The sequence below is a fragment of the Monodon monoceros genome, unplaced genomic scaffold (genome assembly GCF_005190385.1).
Source record: "Monodon monoceros isolate NGI ecotype Baffin Bay Population unplaced genomic scaffold, NGI_Narwhal_1 Contig174_ctg1, whole genome shotgun sequence".
In the NCBI taxonomy this organism is placed as follows: domain Eukaryota; kingdom Metazoa; phylum Chordata; class Mammalia; order Artiodactyla; family Monodontidae; genus Monodon; species Monodon monoceros.
In genome coordinates this window covers 1551514-1577109 of record NW_021697627.1, presented here as the reverse complement: position 1 = coordinate 1577109, position 25596 = coordinate 1551514, and the positions used below count along the sequence as shown (strand labels likewise).

The 25596-nt window shown below is 35.7% G+C and overlaps 1 protein-coding gene across 9 annotated transcripts in view; it reads right to left on the bottom strand.

Moving 5' to 3' along the window:
• LOC114891740 (lysine-specific demethylase 5D-like) overlaps positions 1-25561 on the bottom strand; it is a 44360-nt gene extending 18799 nt beyond the window's left edge. The window contains exons 1-14 of one of the 9 annotated variants that reach the window (XM_029216128.1): positions 25312-25561; positions 25026-25193; positions 23759-23836; positions 22625-22747; positions 22007-22177; positions 21047-21181; positions 17497-17620; positions 17207-17391; positions 15528-15686; positions 15012-15131; positions 14738-14896; positions 14021-14137; positions 3375-3556; positions 3118-3280 (exon numbers count right to left, since the gene is read on the bottom strand). In XM_029216128.1, coding sequence (XP_029071961.1) covers positions 3118-3280; positions 3375-3556; positions 14021-14137; positions 14738-14896; positions 15012-15131; positions 15528-15686; positions 17207-17391; positions 17497-17620; positions 21047-21181; positions 22007-22177; positions 22625-22747; positions 23759-23836; positions 25026-25175 — 1866 coding nt within the window. In that variant the 5' untranslated portion in view covers positions 25176-25193; positions 25312-25561. Of the gene's footprint in view, positions 1-3117; positions 3281-3374; positions 3557-14020; positions 14138-14737; positions 14897-15011; positions 15132-15527; positions 15687-17206; positions 17412-17496; positions 17621-21046; positions 21182-22006; positions 22178-22624; positions 22748-23758; positions 23837-25025; positions 25194-25311 lie in introns of those variants that run through there. The other 8 variants (XM_029216051.1, XM_029216302.1, XM_029216384.1 and 5 more) reach the window with 8 other exon arrangements.
• Positions 25562-25596: the final 35 nt, after the last annotated feature.

Genomic DNA, 25596 nt, shown 5'->3' with positions numbered 1-25596 from the left:
AGAAAATATGTATAACTGATTCACTTTGTTATAAAGCAGAAACTAACACACCATTGTAAAGCAATTATACCCCAATAAAGATGTAAAAAAAAAAAGAAAATATTAGAAGGCAAATGAAAAAATAGGAAAGTATGGCCTATTCAACAAAACTATCCCTGAAAACTGGACCTGACAAAATCTGAAAATCAACTGTCTTAAATAAGCATAGTTAAAATACTGTTCAAAGAACTGAAGAAAAACAGGGGAATGGTGTCCCCTGCAAATAGAGAATTTCAATAAAGAAAAAAATTACAAAAAGGAGACAGAAAAGTATTCTTAAGCCATAAATGAAAATAATTAAGGGGAGAAAGTCACTGGATGGTTTCAACAGATTTGGGTAGGCTAAAGAAAAAATCAGCAAGCTTTAAAATAGGTTGACTGAGATTATTCAGTCTGAGAAGCACTGGAGAAAAAAGAATAAAGAAAAATAACCTAAAACACCTGTGGGACACCAATAACAACATCAATACATGCATTATGGAAGTCCAGAGAAAGAGGACAGAAATAAAATGGCAGAAAGACATTTGAAGAAATAGTGGCTGAACAATTCCCAAATTTTAGGAAAAAATGTGCACATCCAAGAAGCTCAATCCACTCTAAATAGAATAAATTTTAAAAGACAAAGTATAACCAAACTCTCAAAAGCCAAAACCAAAGACAGAATCTTGAGAGTAGCAAAGGAGAAGCAATTCATCATATATAATGAATCCTCAATAAGACTATCAGCAGATTTCTCATCAGAAATCAGGGATGTCAGAAGTTTGTGATAACACAGAGTGATGAAAGAAAAAAGAATGAAGAAGAAATAAAGATAACATTGCTTATATGTGGAATCTAGAAAAATGATACAGATGAATTTATTTGCAAAGCAGAAACAGAGACACAGATGTAGAGAACAAAACATAAGGACACCAAGGCGGGAAAGGAGGGGTGGGATGAATTGGGAGATTGGGATTGACATAGATACACTACTATGTATACTGCACAGCACAGGGAATTTTATACTCAGTGCTCTGTTGTGACCTAAATGGGAAGGAAATCCAAAAAAGAAGGGGTATATTTCTATGTATAACTGATTCACTTTGCTGTACAGCAGAAACTAACACAACACTGTAAAGCAACTATACTCCAATAAAAATTAATTTAAAAAAAAGAGAGCTATTCCTAGAGAATCAAAAGCTGAGGAAGTTTGTGTCTAGCAGATATGTGTGCTCTGTAAGAAATGTTAAAGGGAGTCCTTCAGACTGAAATTAAAGGACCCTAGAGTATAACCAGAATCCATACAAAGAAAGTAAGAACACTGAAAAAGGTATCTAAATTGGCAAACACAAAAACCAGTGGTGCATTTTTTATGACTCCTATTTTCTTTATAAATGACAAGTGCATGGAATGAAAATTTTAATACCATGTCCAAGGGCAAACAAGTAATTTGTGACAATAATAATATAAAAGAAGAGAGACAGACCTACATAGGAACGAAGAATTTTTTTTGAAACTCACTATTGAAAATAAATTGGTATTAATTCAGACCAGATTGTTATAAATTAAAACAGTAATTGTAATCACCAAGGTAACCATTAAGAAAATAACTAGAAAATAAACACCAGATAAGGGCATTAAGTAGAATTAAACTGGAATAAACCAATTAATCACAAAGAAGGAAGTAATGGAATAACTGAGGAATAAAAAAGATTCAGGACATGCACAAAACAACAAATGGCAGAAAGAAGTAAAGTCCTTCCTTACTGACAATTATATTAAGTTTAAAATTAAAGTTTCAAAAAGCAAAGACTGGCAGAATTAATAAAAAACTTCATTCAACTATTATCTTCTTTATAAGAAACTCACCTACACATAAGACACAAGTGGACTCAAAGTAAAACAATGAAAAAATACACTACAGGTAAATAGTGATGAAAAGAGAGTAGGAGTGGTTGTAGGAATATGAGATGAAATTAGACTTCAAGTAAAAAATTGTCATGCAATGAAGACGGGCATGATATATTTATAAAAGGGTCAATTTCTTAACAAAATAAGTAAAATAGAGAATAGAAAACCAACAGAGAATCACCAAAACCATAACCTAGTTGCTTGAAATGATTAACAAAATTGAGAAACCTTTAAGAAGAGTATGACAAAAAGAGACAAGACAAATTATTAAAATCAGAAATGAAAGTGGGTTACTGCTAAATTTACATAAATAAAAAGGATAATAAGAAAATACTATGAATAACTACATCAGCAAATTAGATTACAAAAAAAAAGATGATGCACAAATTCTAGTCCCGAATATGAATGGTAGTCCCCAATATATGTGGGGGAAAAAAAGTAAGAATCATGAGGCAAGAGAAATGGTAAAACTAGATTAGCTGTATGATCTCATTATAATCAATATTCAGGGCTATGTTTTTTAATGAAACTATAGTGATGTTATTAGGAAGAAAGGAAAAAAATTCAAGAACTTGTAAAATGTCAGAACTGGAAGAGAGTACTGGACGTGTCAAGTCCATTTTATGTGGATGGAAAAACTGAGGGAGATGGACATAAAAGTTATGAAAATGTTTTGTGGAGGTTAATCTAAATCTAAAAGTTGTTCAAATGAGAAAATGTGTAGTGTGTTGCAGACAGAGAGAGTGTGCTATTTTATCTCCTAGAAATTCCTGGCTTAGTAACCTTTGCAAAACAGGGATATATAAATGAATCCTGAAAAACTTGAAGTCTGAAACCACCCCTCCCACCTCTGTTTAAGCATTATAAAATTAGAATCTATATCCAGTAATGTTATCAGAAAATCTATTACAGACTATGAGGCAGATTAAAAGGCCAGAAACAAGGTTTTAGGTTTTACGCTGTTCAATAATTTTCTGATTTCTCTTTTCTCTTCGTCGTAAGGATACCCCACACCCTGGTGGTCTACACAGGATTGCAGCTTGAAATAGCATATAAAGGGAAAGAGAGATGCACTGCTAAACCCAGTCTCCAAAACTTTTATTTCCTCCAAAACTAAGTTTTTCATTCACTGCCATTCACTTCATGGCAAACATTAAATCCATTTGTCCCCTATTTCCAGGTACTTACTGGCACACCATGAGACATGAGGGTGTTGGGATTCATGAGGGTGACGAGCTGGTGTAGGAGGTCAGGCTGGCTATCAAAGAGCTCAGGTGTTAGCCTCTTCATCACCTCCTCCAAATGCTCTGCTGCCAGTGAGGGTACACCATACCAGGTCTTCGGCTCACCCCTGCTCAGGTAAAGAGAGACACATAAAGACTGGAAATATCCTTGCATACTGAGGGAATCTTGATATCCATCCCAGCCATTTGGAGCCCGCTCACCAGTGTAGGTAGTTAATGGAGTAACTCCAGTGATCCTCAATATGCCAACAAAATGCTGAGAATACCATGCCTACATAGAGCCAGGGAACCTTCATGCCTGAGATATCTGCATTAATGTGGCAGAGAACAGATTGATCCAGCACTGGCATCACATTCAGGTTCCATCCACTGTTTGCATACTCCTGTCAGGTCAGAGATTTACCAGAGTGAGTAGGGAGCAGGTGGGTGAAGAAAGATAACTGCTTGCTCTAGTTTGGGAATAAAAACCTAGTTTTCATGGGCCCACAGGAGGTCCACTGTGTTTTCTGAATGCAAATCATTTTTCTGCATAGAGAGGGAAGACTATGACTCAAAATATTAATTATCTATAATCCAGATTAAGATTTATCTGCCCCTGAAATTAACAAACACTCTTCATAAATGTTCTTTAAAATCACTTTATCTCAGTTACACTCCAGGTATGCTGTGCCCCAATGAAAATTTACAGACGATGTTACTCCTTAAATTACTTACATCTTCTAAATATCATTATCATATTTTTCTTTTCTTTATGCCTTTCTATTACTTGTCCAAAACAAACACACACAGATATTTTATTCTGGAAGTCTTGCCCAAACCTTAGTACTACTCTGGGTAGTTTCCATAGGATATTTTAGGCTGTCTCTTACTTCCAAACTACTAAATTATTAAGTAAATTATTTATACCATCTCATTTATTTCTTGCTTATGTTTGACACATTGTTATTAATTCATTTTTTGGAGTATCAAAGTCACTGGTGAAATCTCAGAGTAGGAAAAAGCGGTTGGGTGAAACAACAGATACTGCAGTACACTTGGGAGGAAAAACTCCAAAACTCCTGCTTTTGAAAGCTTCCTTATATTTCAAGGAATACCACCTCTTGCTATACCTCCAAGCTGTGCTTAAGTGATGAGTTGTAAATATCTATGCATTGAAAGGTCATACACAGAGCCAATCTGCAAAGAATTTAATAAGAGTATTCAGAGATCTAACAAAAAATTTTTCTTTGCAAAATCCTTTAAAAAAAGTCATATAAAACATACACACTACACAATCCCAAAAAATAGCAACAAAAAACCCCAAGGGAAGGAGAATATGATTTCCAGAGCTGTCACATTAAAATACTCAAAATGTTCAGCTGTCAATAAAAAATTATGATGCATGCAAAAAAAAAAAAAACCCCAGAAAATATGACCCATTCAATGACAGGGGGAAAAAAAAAAAGAGAAACTGTCACTGAGAGAGCAGAGACACTGGACTCGCTAGAAAAAGGCTTTCAGCATCTTAAATATGCTCAAAAAGCTAAAGGAAACCATTGACAAAGGAAACCAGGAGAACAATGTCTCCTCAAAAAACTCGAGAGACAGAAGAAAAAAAAGGTCTCAAATAGAAATTCTGGAGCTGAAAAGTATCATATTTGAAGCAAAAAATTCACTGGAGCAGTTCAATAGAATGAAAAGTCAGAATTTAATATCAGGAAATCAGAAGACAGGTCAATTGAGATTATTTACACTGAGGAGCATAAAGAATAAAGGAAAATGAACAGAGCCTTTAAGTCAGCTGTGGGAAACATTGAAGCAAACCAACATACTCTTAATAAGAGTCCTAAAAGGAGAGAAGATAAAACAAGAAATAGAATATTTCAAGAAATAACAGCTGAAAACTTCCCTAAAGATATTAATCTACACATCCAACAAGCCTAATGCAATCCAAGCATAGCCAAACTGTTGGAAGCTGATAGAGATTCTTACAAGCAGCAAGAGAGAAGTGCTATCTCTCCTACAAAGTATTCTCAATATGATTAACAGCCTATTTCTCACTAGAAACGATGGAGAAACCACAGACAGTAGGCTGACATATTGTAAGTTATAAAAGAAAAAAAAATAAGTCAAGAGTTCTATAACTGATAAAAACTATCCTTCAAAGCTGAAGGACAAATTGACATTCCCAAACAAAAACTGAGGGATCTGCACCACAAGAAATAGTAAAGAGAGTTATCTAGGCAAAAGTTCAAAAATCACTAGATGGTAACTCAAAGATTTATGAGAAAATATGATACAGGTAACTACACGTGTAAATGTAAAAGCTCAATACTATTGTATTTCTGATTTGTGACTCTTTTTACCCTTATGATATAAACACAAATGTATTAATATAAAATAATAAGTCTATGTTAATGGGCACACAATTTATGAAGATATAATTTACCATAATAACAAAGGGATAGAGAAGACTCTGTGTAGGAACAATGTTTAAAACTAAGGTGGTATTAACTCAACCAAGTGTAATATATATTAGTTGTATAAGGTAACCACCAAGAAAATAACTAAAAAATATACAAAAAGGGAAATGACATACTGAGGAAAAAAGTCAATTAAACAATCAATTAAACACAAAAGAGCAATGATAAATGAGTAATAAAGGAGAAAAATAATCAATTAAAAATTAAACACAAAATGAAGGAGTAATGTGGGAACTGAGAAGAAAAATGATTAACGATGTAAGAAAAAAAGAGCAGAATTAAGTTCTTCATTATCAGTAAATACCTTAAATGTAAATGGATTGAAGAGGAATGCCTCTTCAATTAAAAGGCAGAAACTGGCAGAAGAAAAAGACCTGATCTATTATGTCTTGAAAAGACTCAAAGCCTTAAACACAAATTAAAAGGGAAAAAATCTGAAGAACTTATTTTGTGCAAATAGTAACCAAAGGAGAGATGGGGTCATTGTATCACTATCAGACAAGATAGATTTTGAGAATTATTCAAGATAAAAAGACATTATACATTGATAAGAATGGTCAATCCATCAAGAAGACAAAACAACACACACCTAAAAACTAGCCACAATATAAATGAAGCAAAAATTGACAAAGTTGAAGGGAGAAATAGAAAATTCTATAAAAATAATTGAAGATTTTAATATTGCTAAGACAATAATGGCCAGAACACCACCAGAGCAGATATGAATATGAAAATAGGAAATGTGAACAACACTATAAATCAGCTCAAGGTAGACACAGACAATCCCATCCAGTAACAGCAGAATTCATATTTTTCACAAGTGTAAAACAGACCATTCCCCAGGATAAAACATGTTAGGCCATAAAACAAATCCCAATGAAGTATAAAAAAACTAAAATAATAAAATCTTTCTGCACCACAAACAAATGAAACTAGAGATCAATATCCAATGAAAAACCAGAAAATTTACAGATATGTGAAAATTAAACTACACACTTTTAAAAACCATGGGTCAAAGATGAACTCACAAAGGAAAAATTAAAAGATACTTTGAGACAGATGAATAACAACTGAAAAAGCTTAATCTAAGAGAAAGAAGTTCAAATGACTAAAATCACAAATGAAAATGGGTATAACTGAAAACTTCACAGAAAAAGGTATTATATAAGAGAACAATGTAAAAACTGTACACCAACAAATCATATAATCTAGATGAAATGAACAATCTACTAAAAACAATCTCCCCAAACTGACTCAAGAAATAAAAAATGTGAAGACTGATAACACATAAAGAGATTTAATCAGTAATCTAAAACCTTTGAACAAAGAAATGCTAGAATGAGATGGCTTCACTGGTGAATTCTACCAGTGAAAGAAAAATTACAATAAAAACTGCAATCTGACTCAAACTCTTTGAAAAACAGAAAAGGAATGAATCCTTAACTCACTTTATGACATCAAGTCAGGCAAAGACAGCACACAAGAACTACAAACCACTATACATTATACACTGATACAAGGCACTTCAGCAAATACTAACAAACCAAGTCTAGCTGCTTATTAAAGGGATTATACATCATGATCCAGTGAAATTGTCCCAGGAATATAGAGGATGGTTCAAATATAAAAACCAGCCAATGTACTACCCTGTATCAGTAAAATAAAAAGGGTTAAAAAACTCATGATCATCCTAACTGATGCATTTAACAATAATCAGCACCCTTTCATGGTAACTATCCTCAACAGTCTCAGATTAAAAGAGAACTTTCTCAACCTACTAAAAGCACTTGTGAAAAACCCACAGCTAATATCATACTCAATGATTAAAGACTGAAAGCTTTCCTCTAAGATCAAGAACAAGACAAGAATTCCAACATTTTGCCACTTCCATTCAGTACTGTAGTGTAAGTTCTATGCAAAGCAATACAGCAGAAAAATTTTTAAATATTAAGTAGATGTATAGCTATATTTGCATACCACATGATCTAATACATAGAAAATCCTGAAGAATGTACCCATAAAAAACCGAGCTAGTCAAGGAATTCAGCTAAGTTGCACAACACACAATCACACAAAATTCAATTGTGCTTCTTTACCTGAAAGGAAAATTTAAAAAACAAGTCTGTTAAAAACAGCATTATAAAGAATAAAATATTTAGGAATAAATTTAACCAGAGATGAAAAACTAATACAATGAAAACCACAAAGCTCTGCTGACAAAATTAAACAAAACAAAGAAATGGAAAGAGATATGTGTTCATAGGTTAAAAGTCTTTATTTATTTATTTATCTTTGGCTGCCTTGGGTCCTCGTTTCTGTGCGAGGGCTTTCTCTAGTTGCGGCGAGCGGGGGCCACTCTTCATCGTGGTGCGCGGGCCTCTCACTGTCGCGGCTTCTCCTGCTGTGGAGCACAAGCTCCAGACTTGCAGGCTCAGTAGTTGTGGCTCACTGGCCAAGTTGCGGCATGTGGGATCCTCCCAGACCAGGGCTCGAACCCGTGTCCCCCGCATTGGCAGGCAGACTCTCAAACACTGTGCTACCAGGGAAGCCCTGGTTAGAAGTCTTAATATCATTAACATGGCAAAAGTACTCAAAGCAATCTACACATTCAATGCAACCCTTATCAAAATTGCAATGACCTTCTTAGCAGTACTGGTAAGGCAATCTTAATATTCAAATACAATTGCAAGTGATCCAAAACAGCCAGTCTTGAAAAAGAACAAAGTTGAAGGATTCACAGTTTCAAATTTCTAAATTTACCACAAAGCTAGAGTAACCAAAACAGGGTAGCATTTAGACTAATGGAGTAAAATGAGAGATCATAAACAAAGCCACATTTCTATGTCAATTTTGACAAGGATGCCAAAACTACTCAGTGGAGAAAGAGCAGTCTCTTCGAGAAATGGTGCTATGACTACTGGATATTTAACTTCAAAAGAATGAAGCTGAAACTTTATTTCACATTGTAAGGGAAAAGTAAAACAAAATGGGTCCAAGACCTAACTAGAAAAAGAAAACACAGAGGTAAATCTTCACTGCTTTGGATTTGGTGGATTCTGAAAATAACACAAAAAGTACAGGCGACAAAAAAAAAAAAAAAATTGCACTTCTTTAAAATGAGCACTTTTCAGAACACTATCAAAATTATTTTTAATCCTGTAATACGACAAAAAACTCTTTTAAGTCACGTTAAGTCATGTATCTGATAAGGGTCTTTTATTCCAAACATACATAAGAACTCAAAGTCAACAATAACCTCAACAAAGTATAATATGAGCAAATCTAATTCAGCAACACATTAGGATACTACACCACTTATAAGTGGAAGTGGAAATTCCACTTGTAACTGGAATTTATTCCCGAAATGCAAAAATGGTTCAACATACAAAAATTAATGCATGTAAACTTTTCATTAATAAAATGTAAGGGAAAAAGACACACAATCATCTTAAGTTATTCAGAAAAAGCACATCTGACAAAATTCTACAACTTTTCCTAATACAAACAAGAAATGGAAGGAAACAGAAATTTCTTCAGGACGATAAAGACTACATATGAAAAACCTCTAGATGACATTATACTCAATTCAATATTAAAAGACTGAAGCTTTGCCCCTAAGATCAGAAACAAGTCAAATGCCTACTTTCACCATTTCTGTTCAACACGGAAGTGCAAGTTACAGTCACAACAATTAGTCAAGAAAAAAAAAATGCAATCAAAATTGAAAAGGAAGAAGTAAAATCATCTGCTTGCAGATGACATTATCCTATACGTAAAGAACCCTAAAAAATCTACCAAAAACCTGTTACAACAAATAAACTTAGTGAAGTTGCACGCTACAGAAATCAACCTACAAAAAACAGTTGCATTTTTAAAAACTGACAATTAACAATCCAAAAAGAAAATTAAGAAAATAATTCTACTAACAACAGTATCAAAATGAATACCAGGCAGTAAAAGTATACAAACACTAAAAACTACAAAACATCGCTGAAAGATATTAAAGACATAATTAACGGAAACACATCTGTGTTCATGAATTCTAAGACTTAAGATGTCAATACTACCGAAGTATTCTACAGACTCAATCTTTATCAAAATTCAAACAACAATGGAGAAGTGAAAAAATCCATCTAAAATTTTCCTGAAATAGAAAAATCCACCCTAAAATTCACATGGAATCTCAAGGACACCAAATAGCCACAAAGTACAGTTGAAGGTATTACGTTTCAAGAAGCTACAGAAATCAGTGTGGTACTGGCATAGGATACATTAGAGACCAATGGAATAGAACAGAAAGCCCAGAAATAAATTACTGCAAATACAGTCAACTGATTTCGACAAGGGTGTCAACACCACTTAATGGGGAAGGACAACCTTTCCAATAAATAGGAAACTTAGATATCCACTACAAAAGAATGAGGCTGGCCCACATACAAAATTTCAACTCCAAGTAAGTCAAAGAGATATACATAAGAGCTAAAGCTGTAAGACTCCAAAGTTGGCAACAAGTACATGAGAAGATTCTCAGCGCCTCATCATTTAGGGAAATGCAAATCCAGATGGAAGATAATAGTTTACTTTCACACATTAGGAAACTGCTATTACCAAAACAAAAAACCAGCCCACAAACTGACCAAAAGACAAATAGCAGAAAATATGTGTTGACCTATACATGGAGAAATTAGAAACCTGGTGCACTGCTGGACAGAATGTAAAATGGAATCACTGCTGTTGGGGTTTCAATTTATATAATCTAGTAATTCTAATCTAAGCCTATACCCAATAAAAGCAGGAAGTCAAAAAGAAATTTGCTACACCAATATTCACAAAAGCATTATTCACAATGGCAAAAAGATACAAACAATCCAAATGTCCAACAACAGAAGAATTAATGAACAAAATGTGCTATATATACATATATTATTCAGTTTTAGAAAGGAATGAAATTCTGTTATATGCTACAATATTGATGAATCTTTAAGACACTATGCTAAATGCAATAAGCAAGACACAAAAGTATGACTCCATTTACATGACATATCTAGGGCAGTCAAATTCATAGGCAGAAAACAACAGTGGTTACTAGAGGCTGGAGGGAAAGGAGAATGGGAAATTATTTAATGAGTACAAAGTTTGTGTTTGGGGTGATAAGAAAGGATGGTGGTGATGGTTGCATGACCTTGTGACTGTACTTAATGCCACTCAAGTATATAATTAAAAATGATTAATACAGTAAATTTTATATTATGCATATTTTACCATAATTTGAAAAATATCAACTACAAAAGTCAAAAACTTCAATTAAAATATGAAAAGGACCTAAATAGGTATTTCTCCAAAGGAGTTACATAAATGGTCAACATACACATGAAAAGATGCTTTACATTAGTTATTATAATGAGATGACTACAACCATGTAACAGTCAATAACAAGCATTAGTAGGCATGTGGAAAGCGGAACCCTCATTTGCTACTAGTGGTGTGGTAAACAGTTTAACAAATTAAACATAGATTATCACGCAATCCAGTAATTCCATTCCTAAATACATACTCAAGAAAAATGGAAACTGGTGTTCAAACCAAAAGTGTACAGGAATGTCCACTTAACAAATTCAATACTCTTTCATGATAAAAACATTAACAAACAAGGAAAAGAAGGAAAATACCTCAACATAATAAAGGATATACATAAAAAGCCCACAGCTAACTTCACAATCAATAATGAAAGATTGAAAGCTCTTCCTCTAAAGAATAAGAAACAAGAAGAATAAGGAATAAGCCTGATCATTCTTCACAGTACTATTCAGAAAAAGGTACTGGATTGCCTTTCTGGTGGGAGTGTAAAATGACAGAACCACTGTGAAAAATGACATGGTTGTTCTTCAAAAGATTAAACTTTATGTTTCAGGAATTCCACCTCTGGGAATACTATATGCAAAAGAACTGAAAAAGGGTCTTGCACAGATATCTGTACATCTGTATTCATGAAAGCATTATTCAATATAGCCAAAAGGCAGAAGCAACCCAAATATCCATCAACCAATGAAAAGAAGATCAAATGTAGGAAATTATGACACATGCTACAAGATATAAACCTTGAAGTTTATAAACTTTGAAAACAGTACACCAAGTGAAAGAAGCCAGCCACAAAGGACAAATACATATAAGGTACCTAAGCAGTCAAATTTAGAGAAAGTAAAATTAGAATCATAGTTGTCAAGAGCTGGAGGAAACACTCCCATTCACCACGGCAACAAAAAGAATAAAATACCTAGGAATAAACCTACCTAAGGAGGCAAAAGACTGTATGCAGAAAACTGTAAGAGACTGATGAAAGAAATTAAAGATGATACAAACGGATGGAGAGATAGATATACCATGTTCTTGGACTGGAAGAATCAACACTAAAATGACTATAGTAAAAATGACTATACTACCTAAAAGCAATCTACAGATTCAATGCAATCCTTAACAAATTACCAATGGCATTTTTTACAGAACTAGAACAAAAAAATGTTAAAATTTGTATGGAGACACAAGAGACCCTGAATAGCCAAAGCAATTTTGAGGGAAAATGTAAACAGAGCTGGAGGAATCAGACTCCCTGACTTCAGACTACACTACAAAGTTACAGTAATCAAGACAATAGGGTACTGGCACAAAAACAGAAATACAGATCAATGGAACAGGATAGAAAGCCCAGAGATAAACCCATGCACCTATGGTCAACTAATCTATGACAAAGGAGGCCAGAATATACAAGGGAGTAAAGACAGTCTCTTCAATAAGTGGTGCCAGGAAAACTGGACAGCTACATGTAAAAGAATGAAATTAGAACACTTCCCAACACCATACACAAAAATAAACTCAAAATGGACTAAAGACCTAAATGTGAGACTGGACACTATAAAACTCTTAGAGGAAAATACAGAAAGAACACTCTTTGACATAAACCACAGCAAGATCTTTTTTGACCAACCTCCTAGAATACTGGAAATAAAAACAAAAATAAACAAATGGGACCTAATGTAACTTAAAAGCTTTTGCACAGCAATGGAAATTACAAAGAAGATGAAAAGGCAACCCTCAGAATGGGAGATAATATTTGCAAATGAAATCAATGGACAAAGGATTAATCTCCAAAGTATATAACCAGCACATGCAGTTCAGTATTAAAAAAACAAACAACCCAATGAAAAAATGGGTGGAAGACCTAAAGAGACATTTCTCTAAAGAAGACATACAAATGCTCAAGGAGTACATGAAAAGATGCTCAACATCACAAATTATTAAACAAATGACAATCAAACTTAAAATTAGGTTATCACCTCACACCGGTTAGAATGGGCATCATCAGAAAATCTACAAACAGCAAATGCTGGGGAGGGTCTGGAGAAAAGGGAACCCTCCTGCACTGCTGGTGGGAATGTAAATTGACACAGCCACTGTGGAGAACAGTATGCAGGTTCCTTAAAAATCTAAAAACAGAATTACTATATGACCCAGCAATCCCACTACTGGGCATATATCCAGAGAAAACCATAATGGAAAAAGACACACGCACCCCAATGTTCATTGCAGCACTATTTACAATAGCCAGGTCATGGAAGCAACCTAAATGCCCATCGACAGATGAACAGATCAAGATGTGGTACATATATACAATGGAATATTACTCAGCCATAAAAGGGAACAAAATTGGGTCATTTGTAGAGACGTGGATGGATCTAGAGACTCATACAGAGTGAAGTAAGTCAGAAAGAGAAAAACAAATACCGAATATTAATGCATATATGTGGAACCTAGAAAAATGGTAGAGATGAACCGGTTTGCAGGGCAGAAATTGAGACACAGATGTAGAGAACAAACGTTTGGACACCAATGGGGGAAAGTGGCTGGGGGGTGGGGTGGTGGTGGTGGGATGAATTGAGAGATTGGGATTGACATGGATACAGTAATATGTATAAAATGGATAACTAATAAGAACCTGCTGTATAAAAAAATAATTTTCAAAAAATAAATAAAAATAGAAAAAAAAAGTAGAACATGTTGCCACTTCTCCTGTGATAGTAAATGCTGCTGAAACATCTGCAAAATGGAGGGAAAAAAAAAGAGAGAAAGATCCCGCATGCTGCAACTAAAGATCCCACATGCAGCAATGGAGATCCTGTGTGCCAAAATGAATATCTGGCACAGCCAAATAAATAAATAAACAAATAAATAATTTTTTTTTTTTTTAAAAAAGAGAAGCTCTGGGTGATTTTCTTCCTTTTCATTTATATTTTTCAATTTGCCACAAATTAAAAAAAACTGGGGGGAAACAGACTCTTCAAGTGTTTCTACATACACACACACATATATACAGTAACACAGTATACATACACAAAAACTGAATGTGCCTTGCTGAATCTCTATCTTCTTAGAATCAGTACTTCTTAGAATCCAGACTTTTTTGCGGTCTGGATCAATTGTCACATAAGGCTTAACATGTAGGACAATCTATATAAAAAAACCAAACACTAATTTTCTTGGTTGTAACTAGCATGGCAAAACAACAGTTATTATAGGGATAATTCATCAATAACACATGAGATGGATTATTTTTTTAGCTCCTTCACCCCAAATAAGGTTGCTTCATCCATCGTATTTTTTGGTTCTGCACTGAGGGAGAGATTGCTAACAAGATTTAGTCAGAATTTAGGACATCTAAACTGACCTCTGAGTAGGTAAGAGATCTCCTTGTATTAAAGAATAAAATGAAGCCATTTCTTGATGCCTTCCTAGTTCTTTCAAATCATAAATGTGTGAACAAGTTAGTTGTAGCATTTGTGTTTTTCTATTATGCAGATAACCAAAAGATGGTAAACTTCCAACAATTACATGTGGGGAAAAAGGAAGGACTACTGTGGATTCTAACAGATAACTGCAAGGTATCATACTATACCTTGTGCCTATCCCCAGGAAAATACCAAAGAGGAAAATCTGGTAGTAATAGTGGCTATCCAAATTCTGGGTCACTGACAAGATTTTCCAATGGCATTAAATTTTATTGGCCTGCTCCCCAGTCACAGTGTAAATATGAATTACCAACCACATTACCTCCTCCTCAGGGGACAGGTTTCCTTTGCTACTGCTGACAGGAAAACCACTGCCAAATTCTTTGGAATGAATGTCTGCTCCATACTCAACTGTCACATCCTCCTCAATGCTGCTCACCAGCCTCCAGAATTCCTTCTCCACACGTTCCGTAGGTACCATCTGTGATAACAGGTGTAAAAGATGATCGTAGCCCACTATATTTTGGCCCCACGTGTCCATGAGCACTAAGACTATCAGACACCAATCCCTACATCCGCATTCCACAATCACATACGTGAACAGGCATGTTGAAGTAGTCCACCTTGAAGGAATCAGCCATTTCACCAAAGCTCTGCAAAGTGTACTCCTGGGTAGCCTGCTCAAAGCCAAAGGCTTCTGGGGGTCTCTTACACTCCTGAAATAGAAAATATTTCAGTAAGACAGAGTCAACAGACAACAAACCCCTTCAAAAAAACCAGCTAGAGATATATCTTATGCTATTCCTCCACTTTAATTTTCCAGGTAGAATAGTTTCTTTAATATCTACTAAACTTATTTCCTTTTGTTCCTTTGGTTCACATCATCTGGATTACAGTCCTTCCTGTCTGTCTTAAATTTCTACCATCCTACAGCTACTCTACCCAGCCATTCTCTCATCTACTGTGTCACTGATAGCTAATTATAACCTAACAAAAGTTATTAACTTAGAAAAATGGAGGAACCTACTTTACTCTTCCCTAAAACCAGGAGTCTGTATTAAAAACAATTACCAAGAACTAAATTTAAAACATCTATGGTGGACAGCCCTTACCGCCATGATACACTTTGGGCACCTCCAGACCCCTCTGGGGATTTCAGGAAGGGGTGGCAATAGGCAAAAGATGTGATAATTGTCATCACAGACATCACAAAGAAGAAGTTTATCATCTTCATCCCCTCTAGAGCACATTCGGCAAACATATGAGTCAATCTACCAGGAAAAATAAAATAATATAAGCTGCTTGTTCAAGGAAACTTTATCCTAGGCTTCCAGACCATTCATTCTGAACAGCCACCACCAGTCAATGACTATGCATTGTTCCACTCATGACTTCACTGTCTGGTGAAAAATATGACAACATAAATAATTACTATGCACGTTAAGAAATGAACCATAATTAAGGTGTGTTGGAAGAAACATAGATCATTCAGAGAATTACCTATGTTAGTAATAGCTGGTATAGACTGCAAGTTGAATATAAATAGGTCAAATGACCCACTATCCAGTTATACCTGCTATTCTAATGTGAAGTTTAATAGGTTTCCATTTCATTTAACTGCCTTCAGTTTAGATAATGAATTAGATAGGTCATAAGGAGAGGAAGATTAAGGCAAGGTCTAACAACTTGGATTCTTAGCTACTACAGAAATAATTTATTATTAAGTACACTTTAAAAAGAAGAGACACTAGTAGACTTTTACCAGGAAGGATTCATTACTAAAAAATTACTTGCAGTGAGGATAGGCTACATTGGGAGAATGCAGAAGTAACAAGATCAGTAAAGGGCAGAAAGACACAACTGAGAGTGGGAGAAAAAAATCTGCTGAGTGTATGGAGGTAGACACACACACATAAATTCTCTTATTAATCTGTAGATATAATAATTTGTCAAGAACATGTATATGTAAATATATGTATTTACACACATATGTAAATATATGTAAATTTATAAAATATACACGTTTATACACAGATATATACATTGGCATATACTTACATATATGTATGTAGGCAGTTACCCTCAGTCACAGCAATTCCAATACTATATATATACACCACGTAAGTGTCTACATAGCTTACCTAAAGTCATGTAATTTAATAGTAGTATTATCTATAGTAGCCCCAATCTGGAAAGTACTAAAAACACAGGGTTAAGTGGGGACACAATCCCAATGGTGGTAGTAATGATAATCTCTCGGTGGACATGATTATGAGGAAGGAGAAAGCAAATTTGTCAGTTTATAAAAATGTAGCAACTCTAGCGTACTAAAGAGATTATAAAATCTTTCAGGTGAGGTGGAGGAAAAGGTGAAAAGAAAGATTTATATACATAAAAGACTTAAGTAAAGCAAGATCACAGGAGAGGCACTACTATGTAAAATGTGATTTTTAGAGCCCTGAAGCATTTGCCAGACAACAGCTCTTTCACATAATTTATATTTAATCACACTGTCTCCTACTACATTAAGATGTAAAAGTTAAGAATGTGCTTATCACTGGAGTTGAAAAGACACAAAAGTTTGGAGGAAAGTTCTGATATAGAACATAGGGTATGAACTTTGCTCCCAACTATAATACTTGAGTATGTTCTTTCTCCCTCCTGGCCGTCAGTGTCTTCATATTTAAAGGGCTCAGAAGTAAACTGAAGGAAGGAGAAAGTAAGGTGTGATAAAATAATTTTAGCTTCCACCTCGTCCTGATAGCTCATAAACAGTGTTAAGAGTCCTTACAAACTGGGTATTGCTTTGATTCTTCCGCAGCTGCATGGTCATCTTGGTGCAGGGCTCTAAGCTGTTACTCGAATCCTCCTTGGGCAGTGCTGACATCACTTTCCAGTTCCCACTCGGTTCCTCCTTCATTGTAACAGTTGAGGGGCATATGACCCCTTCTTTATCTAGGGGAGTCAGAAACAAACCTGAAAACAAACAAATCCATCTGCCATCAGGATTAACAAACTGTCTCCCCCATGGTACTTTAGTACTTTACCCTTCACTTTGCCTCATAGCCTATTAGGCTTCACCTTTCTTCCGTAAAGTCTTATCCTTGGCTACAAGGCCCAAGCCCATCATCTTGGGACCTGCCCCATAGATTTGTAGCTTCTTCAGCTCTGGGTTTTTCTCAATGTCTTCTTCTGTGGGTTCTGGCTGTTGAAAGAAGGTTCAGAGAAGGAAGTGAGTTTTATATAAACGGGCATTATACTTAAGATCTAGACTTGCAATTTGCAAAATATTCCAGCAGTATAAATGGAAAAGAGGTCATAAAAATTCAAGTCAGTCAACAGCCTCCACCTTGTTTACTGATGGATGTATTTTTATCCGTGGGTAAGGGGTGACCAGGGATGGACAAACGAAGACAGAAATTTGAGAGGTAATAGTCTCGATTTTTTTCACACTATAAAGGATATGGTAGAGTACTCCAGTATGTTAAGCTTAAGTATCACAAAATATATAACTTATACCAAAGAGTGCAATAAATAAATTATAAAAAAGCCCCTTTCTGCAACTCAGTTGATGACACAAATGGGAAAATAAGAGGACTCCTACTATTCTACTGTTCTGTTTGAACTCAGATAATGAGAAATAATTCCCTTCTCCTGACAATGTACTTAAAGACCTAGGAAAGTAGAAATGTTATGTGTCAAAAAACACACACATTATATGCCATTTTCAGCACATCTCTTTTTAGTGAACACCACGAAATGTATTTTATCGACTGTATCAGTTTTGAACAAAAACTTAAATTTAAGCTCTATTACATTTCTTCTTTCCATCTAAAATCTGACGTTATCTAACTTTTATTCTACATATATATATAAACACATATGATAACCGATTTCCTGGTTTTATTTCCAAAATAATTTATGCAAACAATATATATATTGTATGACCATATTCATGACAAACACAGCATTAACTAGGGACACAGTGGTAGCAAAGATATCACTCAGTGATCAGGCAGAAATGATTAAAAGAAACTAAACACAGGAGGCTTGAGTTTAAAAGGACCATCAACATATATATCTGTCCCCTAGCTTATTATTCTATTATTATGGCATCAGGAAAGATTCAACCTACTCTTTTATTTTATTTTTTTTTGGTATTATAAACAAATGATGTAATTAATTATACTAATCATGTTCTAAATTTTTTATATTTTATGTTTTGACATCTTTTGAAGGGCCTTGCTGACTGGGGAGACTGTTCCTCCCAGGTCTAGCTAATTTCTAGAGGCAACAAACAACTGTCATATACAAACTAACTAATCCCAAGTCCATACCCCCAACCACCTCCTTATCTAACACTTACAAATGACGACCATGGTTTGGTTCCTGGCCAAATCAACCTCTGGCCAGGAACCAAACAACTAGGAAAATTCCCTAGGCCCCAAAGCTTGCTGGGATTATTCAAACCAGCCAGTTAGTTCTAAGATGTTTACCCTACTTTGCCTTGCTTTCCCTGAGGATACGCTGATAAAGGCTGTGGCCTATGCCTTCTCCCTACTCTTTTCTGCCCCCCACAGACACTAATGTTTCCTTCCTCCTGTCGCCCCATGTGGCATGGTATTCCTCTTGCTTCTAGGGGCACTGTGAGTAACATTAAAACTTTTCTTTCAAAGGCACTGAGATCTCCCTGTTGGCATTCAGGCATTTTTATAAATTAAGACCTGGGAACAAATTATAATACTCATATAATGGCTGCATGCTATTATGAAAGATTGAGTTAAAACAGGAGTGCATGCACATCTAAAATTTTAATTAAAAATTTTAATTTTAGTACAATCTTTCACCCTACCAACAATATACTAAGATCCCTAGTTCCTTATCCTTGACACATTTTCGCTTTTTGGCCAATTCGTTATTGTAAAAAGAAATATGTAACTATTTTATATTTTCAATTTGTTAGTAAGGTAAAACATTTAATTATTTAGTAAGGTTAATGTAAGAGGAATCTTGAAAACACACTGTGAAAGACAACTGCATCAGTTTGTAGGCATGGGACTCCTAGGTGCCTCGTACATTTATAATTTCCCCTTATATCATATTAACTATACCATGACATATTCCCTTAATATACTCTATAGGTGATTGCTGGCAAAGCAAATACCTTTTAAAAGACCTAATACCTGCTTGTCTTAAAATATGAACTAACACAGTACTACTCTTAATCTTTCAGACATCTTACTATTAATTCCTATATTACATACACTTATGTATGAAGTGGAAAAACGATGCACATGTCAGTCCTCACAATTTCTTTGTCACTAGATTTACTTGTTTTCTTTTCTGCTTTACTTAGAATTTATTTGTATTTTTTCCCTGGTAATAATGTTTTGGAAATACAACCCCTTTCTTTATTTTAGTAACCATATGGTTTTCAAGAATTTTTGAAACCTTTCCAGCACAGTGGACAATCCCATTCGACTAAAGATCATTTGATTGTGAAAATTTTTTTGCTCTTGACTGGCACTGACAACTTTCAAACATATCTGTTTCCAAGTTATTACCTGCTCAGTTTTTCTTATTCAACTCATTTTCAGACACTTGTCTCTATAAAGAACTAAAGTATTAATGCAGAATCCACTTCAATTTCAATAATCTGAACATCACTATTACTCATTTCTTCATTCTACATTACAGTGTTAAGTATTTTAAAACTTAATAGTACTAGGATTATTCACAACATAACTAGATACACACAACCTTATGCTAAGATATTTCAGAAGTAGACACATTCAAAATTTTATGAAAATATACGCATACAAAACAGGCTAAGCAAAACAGGCTAAAACAAATAATAAGACTGTACTGTTCATATTTTAAATTTTCTGTACATTATGATGTGTGACATCTTGAAAGGTTTTCTGGCAGTGGAGAGACTGCCCCTTCCAGGCTAGCAAATTCTTCAAGATTGGACTCACCAGAGAGCACACCTTGATAAGCAAACTAACCAGCCCAGAGCCATATGTCCTGTGTCTGGCTCTTGGACCCCAGGAGGCAACATTTCTCTGCCATAATCATGCAGGGTCAGGTGTCAGGAAAGTAGGGACCACCCTGCAAGTCAAAGCTCACTGAAATTGTTCAAAGTAGCCAATCCCAACCTGCCCTTCCCTTGGAAACCTAAATAAAGGCTGTGGTTTAGGCTCACCCTTCTCTCCTGCCCCACACTCATGTTTCTACTATATTTTGTTTTCCTGAGCCTTTCTTATGTCACCTCTCAGGGCAGCATCTGACTGCCCATCTCATAAAAGAACACATAATGAAAACCAATGGTTTAAAAAATAAACTATATAGTATGCTTAATAAAAACGATCACAAGATTCATAAAAGTTCACCCTTAAGACAACAATAGAAGAATACACGTTTGCTTTTAAAATGTACAAAAGGAAAACTACAAAAGAAAAATACTGCACACCACACCTATGAAACAACTCATTCACTTTCAATTAATTCAACCGTGAACCAGCTATAGGTTAAAAAAAAAAAAAGAATGTCTTATACAAATGGACTGTCCCTAAAAGGGAGTCCTAGATAAACTTTGGCAGTTTGTAGGGAAAAACAACCAGGCACTCACATCAGGCTGTAGTCTTTTTGCCCGCCGACTATAGCTGCTGAACTTGGAAGGCTGCACAGACTGTCTAAGGGGAATGCTGTGGGGTTTGTACTCCTTGTCTTTCTCCTCAGTGTCAAATGGTTGAGTGTTACACTGCTGGGGATATACGGAAAAGTGAAGTATCAGGAAATGAGTAATATTCACAATCAGCAAATAACTAAGTGGTTCTCTCATCCTAAATCTCTGGCAAGAAAAGCTGTACTTCTTGGTAAATTATAGAAATCTACCCTTCTGTTCTTTGGAATGACAGAACACATCATGAAAATTCCTCTACATCTTTGCATACATATAAGCAGTAGAGCCTAGTGAAGACCCACAGTCTTGGACCAAGGTTTGAACCTGGACTTCCCCCCTTACTTTCTGTGTGCCTTATGCACTTCAAATCTAATAAAACCAGGTAAGCTAAATTTAATATGTTTGCACACATACATGATACACACGTAGTTTTAAAAAGTGTTCTGGAGGTAATAAAACCTAAAAAGTTATTATTTAAGATAACCAGCTAAATCAGTTGCCACTCCTTGTTAAGCCCAAGTCACACCATGGTTTTATTCCTAAACTCTTTTTACATGAACTATCCTCCGAAAGTTTAATAACTCTGAAGAATTATCTTTTTCACGGAGGATGACTAAAATAAGAACTGCTTTTCTCTAACTCCTACTTTAAGACCTTGTCCATGAAAACCCTAAGACAGAGGGAAAGGACACTCCACTTCCCATGATCTAACCTAGAAGGTGTAAAACCTCTTCACACATGCTACAAAATATTTTATAGGGCCAATTCTTGGAATTTCTAATTTTGTCAATGAGCTTAAGACTCTCGAAACCTTGACTATTCAGAAGAAATCCCAACCAGAAAAGGGAAGGTAAGAGGAAAAACAGCAAAATCACATTAGGCTCCAAACCAGCTAAGGGACCTCACCAGAAGGTTAGCTCCAGACTGAAACATTTCATAAGGATAAATGATACGTTCATAGTGAGATCGTAACAGGGAGCCAATGTTTTTGCCTGGTGGGTAGTTGAGGCGCTGGGCAACTCGGGCCCATCGTCGGTCCTTACAGATGGCTTCATAGCCACCTTCCTCCATCACAATCTGAAAGGATAAGAAAGGGTATAGATTAACTGTGAACACACTGGAAAAACCTAAAAAATTGCAATGAGGCTTAAAATGAGTGCTCTCTGCCCCCCAGTACCAATGATTCCAGGTCTCAAAGATTGTGTCAAGCAATGTTGGCAGGACTACGTCCCAAGTGAAAGTTCAAATAGGGTTTTCGTCTTGAAGACTGCGCCCTAGTTTACCTGCTCTAGTACTAGTTGGTACAGGAAGTCCCATCAGACTGAAAATCTGCATACAAGTGGCTCTCTCTAGGTCCTGGTTTCTATGAAAATCTAATAAATCACTGCTGGAGCACTGAGGGAAAAAATGTTGGCGGACTCTTGTGTTCTTTCCTTTCCTGTCCAAAGACAATGTTCAACAACAGATGTGTCCAAAGTAAGGTTTTTTATTTGTTTTTCCTCTTAAAAGCAGAAGTACTCTTACCTTACTAAGACTGTAGAGGTCCAAGATCCTCCGCTCCACATTGGGAATTTTTAAAGAAGAACCTTGAATTTCCCAGAATTTTGCAATCTGGTCCAAATAATTCAGTTTCACTCTGGTCTGAGCCTAGAGAATAGAGACCCCTATGAGTTTGTCTTACTCCTTATCTGAACTTTGGTGCAGTAAGAAATGGATGCGCAAGTATCGTTCTGTATTTTCTATGGTTTTCTACTAGGCTAGAATCTAGGCTTCACTGCCTTTAACGCCACTGTTGTCCATAAAAAGCTCAAATAAACTAATTCTTTCATGTGAGAGGAGGAACTCAGAAAGTGATGCCTCAAAGTCAAAACATTTCGTGCCTAAGTTTAAAGCGTTATCTTTGGGCTTAATGAATGCTGAATAAGAGTATTTAGGCTCAATCTAATATCTTCCTCCAGATAGCCATCTAGAGTCTACAGAAACACAAGTGAAGGAAATAAAGTAGTTTTCCTTTCCATGTCAAAAACTTAAGACACGAGACCAGTTTATGAATTATCATTCTCTTACCCTAAGTCATTTTGGAGCTTTTAGTCACCAACCACAGTCAAAACTTCTAACAGACAATGCCAAACCATTCATATGCTTTCCAAAAATAATACTAAACCGAATATGGACACTCTTGAGTACTTTAAAAAACAAGATTTTCCTCTCCTACTTACTCTAACCCATTCTTAAATACAGTCATACATATACCACCACCAGCCTTAAGGTAGAAATTCAGGAGGCCAGATTTTTGCTCTGTACTTTGCTTTTGTTAAAGAAATCAGGGAAAATCCAAAATAATAAAATACGAAGGTATTCGGGAAAAAATGGGAAAGACAGTATCTCTTTTCTTGATAGGTCTAGTTTTAGCCCATTTATGGCAGAAAAAAATATGTGATTCATCTCCCTAAATTTAAACCCTCTATATGTCCTGCCATTCTGCACAAGACTTTTTGCAGGATCAATATTCTTGGAAATAATGAAGCTGGTGTTACAATCAAAATATATTTACTTCAAAACCTAACCTCTTAAATGCATTGTTATCAAACTACAAGCAAAACAAGATTACAACTGAGATTCCACTCTAAGAGGGTGACTTAAATATTAAAGAAATACCTCTAGTTCATTTAGCCTCTGGATGCGTGGAGTAAATTTGAAGTTGTCGACTTCTACTGCGAACGGAGGCTGCCAGTCCTAAAAGAAAGAGAAACAACTTGGTTATTATGGCATAGCAAAGGATAAAGATAGAACTAGAACCACCTGTTTCTATCTTAATATCCCTCACTTTTAAGACATTACTATTTTTGCCTCTAAAAGCCTCAAGCTGTTGCATCTTTAACGCTAGGTCACTGGGAAAAAAAAATCTACTAATCCAAAGGTCTGCTTGGTATGTCTCCTCCAAAAAAAGACAACAAACAGAAACAAAAGAAAAAAGTCCCAAATTCTGACAAAATGAGGCCTAAAGCTCACTTTAAGAACAAAGGACAAAAAGGCTGTGAGAAAGGTCCTTACTGAAATGAGGATAACCCAATTATGAACAAGAAACTGTTTAATTTTCAAACTTAGACCATTATCTTTTCCTACTCTTGGTGGTCTGGAAAAGATGAACCAAAGCATAACTACTATACCGAGAAAAGTATTGCCATTGAAATAGAAAAACAGAGAATCTGGGAGTCTGGCTCAGTATGTAACTAATGAGCAGCATGCTGTGCAGTAAGTGGACATCTACTCTGGATGTCATATTAGTTGTTTAAACTGATGGCCTAGGTTCATTTCAATTTGCATTCAAAATTCAGTCAAATAACAGTTTCAATTAGCAGTTTTAAGTATCCCAAAACAGAAGAGAAGACTCTAAGTGAAATAACAGTACTTCGGTTGGTAGTAGGTGCTCCATATCCCTTCCCATTTTTTTTTTTTTTTTTTTCCCCTTCCCATTTTTAGGTATGTTTATTATACACATCGCAGGTCATATGAGAAAATGTAAACAACGGAGGCCCAGTGGCACAAATTCAGGCAACTTTTCATCGGTTCAATTACATATCAAATAACTTGGAATGAATTAAATGTCATTTAAAGAAAGTATAAAAGACACATATCCCTATAACAGAGATGAGTGTAACACTGGCACAGTTGAGAATTGGTACCGATTCAGGTTTTTTAGTTATTCACATAAATTTTTTGTTACTCCACGAAGTCTAGTGATAGGATATTAGTTTTCCAACACCAGCGCGTTTTAGTCAAACATTTACAAGGGGAGAAACTAGGAGCTACCTGGAGGATTCAATTAACTGGTTCCGAATCTAAGGCGTTGTTAAAGTAGCACAGTGGTCCTGCGGTCACTGCAAAAGTCACCTTCAGGCCAAATTCTGCTTTAGAGGCTTACCGCGGGTGGGCGAATCTTGCAAATACCCGATTTCTCGGCAATGGGCCTGATTTTCGCGATGTAGCCAAGGGGGTCTCGAAATTCTGCCCAACTAGGCTCGAACACGGGACACTCTGGCGGCGGTAGGAAGTCGTCCGTCCCCGGTTGCATGTCGGGCCCGAACGCTATCTGTAAAATACGATTTTGCTGTTTTTTTCAATAGCGCATGGTTCCTTACTACATAAAAAGTAAGTGCCACACAGCCTTTATTTTCTAGTAAACTCCAGAGTTATTTTAACGCATGTACCTGCTTACCAATCGTCAGGGATGCGTTTCAACAACCACCATCTTGCCCGCCAGCCTTTCCGGTCTCTTTGCGTGTCGTGTCACTCCGCGCACCGATTCTTCAGCAGTTATCTACAAACCTGAACGACGTTCTGAACGCCAGGTAGAAGCTGAGATTGCAAAAGCAAGTTCACCACCGTAAAATCACCATAAATTAGCCGCTAGCGTGATATTAAGTAGTTCTTTAACGGAACAGAGGGGTAGAGTTACGACTAGAAGCACCGGATCTTTTTTTAATGTGCCATTG